This window comes from Octopus bimaculoides, chromosome 3 (assembly GCF_001194135.2).
Source record: "Octopus bimaculoides isolate UCB-OBI-ISO-001 chromosome 3, ASM119413v2, whole genome shotgun sequence".
Lineage (NCBI taxonomy): Eukaryota > Metazoa > Mollusca > Cephalopoda > Octopoda > Octopodidae > Octopus > Octopus bimaculoides.
This window is the reverse complement of record NC_068983.1, coordinates 94,211,804-94,218,514: the sequence shown is the minus strand read 5'-3', so window position 1 is coordinate 94,218,514 and position 6,711 is coordinate 94,211,804. Positions and strand designations below refer to the sequence as shown.

Here is a 6,711-nt window from a genome sequence, read left to right as displayed (position 1 = left end):
TTTTTCGCTCTTGTTACGTTCACCATTGGGATAAGAGTAATCATAAATGTCATACAGATACTCTTATTTCAAGGTAATATTATAGATTTAAAAGTTTAATTCATGCCCTCAGCTATCATTTTGTTGACCTTACTTTTAGCATATCATTACATATCTTATTGTCTTGTATGTGTTAGAGTCAATATTGTCAATATCAGACCCATTGCTCAAATTTTCATTGAATAGACTGTATGGAAGAATCTAGTTTGGTAAATGATGAACATATTTCAACACAGGATTGTCAACAAAGGTCATTTAATAACCAGAAAATTGTAGTAAATAACACTTTGGTATGTTCCAGTTTGAAAGAAGCCAGATATTTTACAAGGATACTATGATTTAGGCAGATGCAGTTTCAGATACAAGTGTGCATGCATACACATGCAGTGGTATTACTTCTAACAAAAACCTGTAGAATGCTAAAATAGTGTGAGATACTTATTGAAAATTCTACTTACAAAGGCAATAAATTTTAGTCATTCATAGTTAAAATAATACATTTATTAAATCTACAAGTTTCTTTTAATATTAATCAAGGGATTTAAAGGGATATTCCCAGTACATTACTGGAAAACATTTATAAGGAATTATTTTTACAGTATCCCTTTAGAATATAGAAACAACTGTAGCAAGTTATTATGAAGTAAGGCATCACAAAAAAGGGTATATCTTACTAAATTAAGGCTTCTTTCTTTGTACAATGCCAAAGTTTTGTTTCTTTTCTTTTTCTTTTAGACTGATTCTATGTAAATAATTCAATGAATAAAACACAGATCTGCTAGTTTTACATATTTAAAAATTTTGTGGAAAGTTTTCATAATGGTACTCGGTCACGTGTCATTCGTTTTAGCTCGTGTTCTGTGTGTAAAGTACTGGTCATCATACAGGGAGCATCTAGGTCAGAATCTTCACTACTTGATGTTTCTGAATCAGAGCTGGGATTTGAGTAGACACCAATGCTTGGAAGAATGTATCTCACTTGAGCAATGTTCGATTTAAATACTTTCTTAGGAATTCCTTCTGAAGGCTCTAAACAAAAACAAAAAAAAAGTAAAAAATAAATATATATAAGGATTCAGGATTATAACTGATTCAGTAGCTTTACCAAAAATTTACATTAAAAAAATACACCAAAAAGGTTTCCAAAAAAATATTATAAATGGTATTTTTGATATAAAGATAAGCAGCTGATGGAAAACAAGTCCAAATTTTGCTATGTTGGATGATAGATTCATGACCAATAAGAATCTATGGTCTTAAAATGAAATGTTACTGCTATTTAATGCTTGCATTTATATTATAGCAAAATAAACTGACACACCAAATGCATATAAGAAATGTTTGGTAGGAATAAGTTTTACCAAGTTTTAATAAGAAAGAAAACAGGATTTAATCTCCATTGGAGACATGGCTGTATTAAATATGCAGAAAAAGAGTAGGTAGGAATTTAATATCTTGTACCCAATGTAAACTGTGAGTGTATAAATGCAGTGGAAAAAAAGGTAGGCTGACAGAAGAAAAATTTTGTCTGTAAGAGTGGTTAGCATTAACAACATCGATGAATTATATTTTTGCAAAAGATATGAAGGTTTCTTAGAAGTAGATGATGGTTTCTGAACCTAGACAACCTAATTAGTAGAGGAGGTGGAAGTTCTGAAAGTACAATAGCTAGGGTAAAGACGGTGAAAAAAGTTCAGAGAGCTATTATCTCTGCTGGCAACAAAAGAATTTTCCCCTTCATTGAAATGTAGGTTGTATGATGCTTGCACATGAAGCACAATGTTGTACAAGGGGGTGCTGAAAAGTTCTTGGTATTAGGTAAAAGAAAAAACAGGAGGATCAGTTAATTATGATTTTATTCAACATATTCTCCTCTCAGATTTTCTTCAGTTTTTCTAAGCCATGTAAAAAAACTTGGAATGTTGGGCTTCCAACTAGGCCTTTTGCAATACCCTTAAAGCCAGGAACTTTTCAGCACCCCCTTGTATGATAACAAAACAGAGGTACTGAATGCAGAGAAGATGCAAAAGCTTGAGTGAAATGAAGCAAAGATGTTCTGCTCTATGCTGGATATATAATATTAATGAGTGCATGATGAAGCACAAATGAACTGAGAGGAAAACTGGAAATAATTGGAATCTGATATAGTGTACAAAAGAAAAGACTAAGCTGGTATGGAAATGCAATGTGAATGGAGGACATTCACATAAGTTGAAGGAACCTGCAGAAAGGAAAGACATGGAAAAAAGTGGTAAAGACATCTCAAGAAGCTAAATCTCATGAAGGAAATGACAAAGAATTAAAGAATGGGCAAGACAATGTACTCAATTTAAGCAAGACACTCACTCAATCTATATAAGCATGGAAAAAATGGGTGATGATGATGATGACCTTTTTGGTAAAAATCTAGGAGAGAATTGCAATAGGTTGTTGTAGAACAAAAACGATTGGTTATGCCAACATCTTAACAAAACTCAGCATTAAAGCTACACAGGTAAGCCAACACCAACTCTATGATATTAACAGGATTGTGAGCAGGATAAATACTTAAAATATTACACTACTGAGAGGTAATTTCATAATAAGCAGCTTAAGTTCTATCTATGACTTTAAGCATATTGAAATTACAGTAACATCGATGACAATTCAAAATTAACAAGACCTGGGAGATAAAGGCTTTTTCTCAGGGAAACATTTGATGTGGTGCAGTAAAATCCAAAAGGATCACCAGGAAAAACATCAAAACTGCAATATGGGTTCTTAAATTTAGATGGTTGGATAAGATGAGAAGTGAAGAGCTGTGGCAGAAGGGGAGAGGTAGGTGCCATTGGAAGAATAGATCCTGAAGTACAAGTGGGGATGGTTGGGCCAGAATTTAAGGAAACCAGCATCCTGCATTATATGTGAGGTCCTGGCATGGGATCCACAAGGGGAGTGGAAGAGAGGACGTCCTAAAAATAACTGGAGGTGGGATATTAAGGTAGAGCTGAAAAAGAAGGGATCCAACTGGAGAGAAAGCAGAAAAGAAACCAGAGTCAAGAACAGAAGAGAAAAATCATTAATAGCATATGCTCCACAGGAAGCAGAGGGCTCGAGTAAGAGTATTGTTGCTTTGAAATTGACTTTCATCATTCATAAATAAATGCAGCATTGTTTGCCTAAGGCAAATAATGAAATAAATTCTAATTTTAAAATAAGTTCAAACAAATCAAAACATAGACATCTACTAAGTTCTATCTAAATATCTACAATTAAACATGCTCTGAGATAATTTTAATTTGTTTTGATATTATTTTGATTTGTTAAAATTTGTTTCATGCTTCTGTAAATTTGCTTTGAGGCTATTTTAAGTTTTAACTAGAGATGAATATGGGTTTATCTGTATAAGAATTCAATTGATATAATATCTAAGCTCTCCCATTTCATTTTCTATATTAGATATGATCTATATTTCCATTAACCATTTAAATCAAATTGCCACAGTTTTCAGGTTTTTGCCATCACAACTACTTGTGCAAGCAGATTCCCATTTTTTGGTTAGAATGGTATACCTTTCTCTTTCAATTTACATGGTGTTCAACTTGTCACTTGAGAAATTTAGAAATTCCATAGTGGAATAAATAAATATTAGAATTACCTGTTTGTTTTTTCTCAGAAATTTCCACATTTGTCTTTTCAGGACTCCTACAATAAAAAGGAAATAGATCTTTGGATAAAAATTCAAAATGAATAGTTAAAAGAAATGATGGAGTGGGGACAAGAAGGATAGAGTGAAAAAAAAAACAAAAACAAGCCAACAACAAAAAGTGAAGGAAAATTGTGCTCCCATCATGAAACAAACTTAATTACTGTAATACAGAATTGTTAATAGTTAGTCAATACTTCCTTGGAGCCCTTTAGCATTTAGATTACTCTGACAAATGTAATGTTTGTTTATTCTCATAGCTTCAATATTTCGATGATGTGAATGTTTACTTTTAGATTCACACTGCAAGGTAGGTGTGAGAGCCTTGTTTTAACCAGAATGATTCATACAATGATTAATCCCATCACTAAGAGTGTAATCTTAATTAAAATCTCTTGGTTAATGACATCATGTAAACTAGAGTCCACTTTACTATGAAGTTTGCATGCAACATAGTAGTATAGTATTGGTTTTGGTAGTCATATAACTTCAACTACAGCAGAGACATGTATGTTAAGGGGCCACCCTGTGTGGTCTACACACCCTATGTCATGCCATTGATGTAACAGGTATCCTTCATTATCCCATTGAAAATAATTCATACAGAAGTATGTTTTTTCATCAACTTGGATTAACGTATTATAATGTATTATTCTGAAAATTGTTTTTAAATAATAATAATAATAATTCTTCTAACTTCTTCTTCTCCCCCTTCCTCCTCCTCCTCATCATTTAACGTCTGCTTTCCATGCTGGCATGGGTTGGACGGTTTGACTGAGAACTGGCATGCCAGAAGGCTGTACCAGGCTCCAATCTGATCCAACAAGGTTTCTATAGTTGGATGCCCTTCCTAACACCAACCACTCCAAGAATGTAGTGGGTGCTTTTTACCTAATACTGGCATGAGGGCCAGTCAGGCAGTACTGGCACTGACCACGCTTGAATAGTGCTTTTTATGTGCTACCGGCATGGGAGCCAGTCAGGCGGCACTGGCAACGACTATGGTTGATTGGTGTTTTTTACATGCTACAGGCATGGGTGCCAGTAAGGCGGTACTGGCATCAGCCATGACAACAGCTTCACTTGCCTCGACAAGTCTTCGCAAGCACAGTTTATTGCCCAATGATTGACGGATACTCTTAAATGGGCCAGTTATGCTGCACTAGCATAGGCCATGGTTACGGTTTCACTTGGCTTGCCGAGTCTTCTCAAGCACAGCATATCTCCGAAGGTCACTTAATATCACATTTGTGAGGCTAACGTTTGAAGGTCGTGCTTCACCAACTCATCATTGTAATAAACTCACAGACATTAAATAACAAAGGGCAACAACAAATAAAAGTTATCTATTAATTATCATTATAAAGTTCAATATGCTTGTGAATGCTTTTGGAAAAAAATATCCATTTCAAATATAATATATGTGGCTGTGTGGTAAGGAGCTTGCTTCCCAATCACATGGTTCCAGGTTCAGTTTCACTGTGTGACACTTTGGGCAAGTGTCTTCTATAGCCTTGGGTCAACCAAAACCTTGGGAGTGGATTTAGTAGATGGAAACTGAAAGAAGCCTGTCATATATATATATATATATATATGTGTGTGTGTGTGTATTTGTCCCTACCCCCCGATACCGCCTGATAACCGGTGATGGTGCTTATGCCCCCGTAACTTAGCAGTTCAGCGAAATAGACCGATAGATTAAGTACTAGGCTTAAGAAATAAGTCCTGGAGGGTCGATTTGATCGACTAAAACCCTTCAAGGTAGTATTCCAGCATGGCTGCAGTCAAATAACTGAAACAAGTAAAAGAATATATATAATGTTATACATTGTATGCATAAAAATCTAATCATATATTCAAATTACAATAAAAGAATCCAGATAATGAAATACAAAGTCAATACCCTTTCCTCTTCACAGCACCTAGCAACAGTTGAGCTTGAGATTTTGTTTTAGTTGCTCCTACTTGGGCACGTGAACATTTCTTCTCTTCAGGTTTATTTTCTTTGAGTTTGGTCAAAGCTACAGCGTAAACAGTTAAGGAGGATGCAACAATACACATAACCAATTGTATACAAAAAACTGAAGGTGTGGTTTCATCTATACTATATATAAAACAGAGGTGTGTGTGTAATCGCTTTTCACGTGAAAACGGCTTCACTATTTACTTCCATACTTGTGGTACATAAATAATTTGACCTCGGATAAATCTTAGGCTCTTCATTTGATTTTTTTTATCTCTAATTAAAAATAAATAATATTGCTTTATATTTAAGATTCACTTCTTTAAAAAGGTTTCTCAATGTCAACTTCCGGTACGGACGTGAAAAAACGGCGACGTCTCTCACTCTCTACTACCATCAATTACTGAAACACACATTTATGAAGTTCATAAATTTAAATATTCCGTACAAGATACTTTTTAACGTGCTTTTATTTATACGATTTTTGGGCGTTCCATGTTCATCTCATATATTCTCTCTGTCTCTCTCATTCACACACTCCACGTTTGATTTCATTCTGAACTCGCACACTTCGTTAATTTCCGTAAATAAATTTTCTATTATTTTTTTTTTTTTGGCACTGTGTGTTTCTGTGTGTGTGAGTGAAGGGGTGTGTTGTGATGTCTATGTACATACATAAATACATATGCATACATCTTTTCTGTGTGTATATCTGCACGTGTGTGTGTGAGAGAGAGAGAGAGAGACAGACAGAGAGATGTTTCAGTGACTCTCTCTCTCTCTCACACACATACATACAAGAAATGTATGACTATTTATGTATGTACATATAATTGTCGACACACCCCTTCACTGGCTCTGTCTCTGTCTGTCTGTCTCTCTCTCTCTCACACACACGCACATACACACGTGTGTCTTTGTAAATATGTTTGTATATATTTATGTATGTGTGTGTGTTTGTAAGAGACAGAGTGTGAGTGAGTCAAGGGGTGTGTTGTCATATGCATCCATTATTTTTGGATGT

At 34.7% G+C, this 6,711-nt stretch overlaps 1 protein-coding gene across 3 annotated transcripts in view; it reads right to left on the bottom strand.

The window, feature by feature from the left end:
* Positions 1-277: 277 nt before the first annotated feature.
* The window catches only part of LOC106882165 (PSME3-interacting protein), a 21,920-nt gene continuing 15,486 nt past the window's right edge, over positions 278-6,711 (bottom strand). For all 3 annotated transcript variants that reach the window (XM_014932745.1, XM_014932743.2, XM_014932744.2), the window contains exons 5-7: positions 5,628-5,752; positions 3,677-3,723; positions 278-1,068 (exon numbers count right to left, since the gene is read on the bottom strand). In XM_014932745.1, the coding sequence (XP_014788231.1) occupies positions 854-1,068; positions 3,677-3,723; positions 5,628-5,752 (387 nt within the window). In that variant the 3' untranslated portion in view covers positions 278-853. The remainder of the gene's footprint in view (positions 1,069-3,676; positions 3,724-5,627; positions 5,753-6,711) is intronic.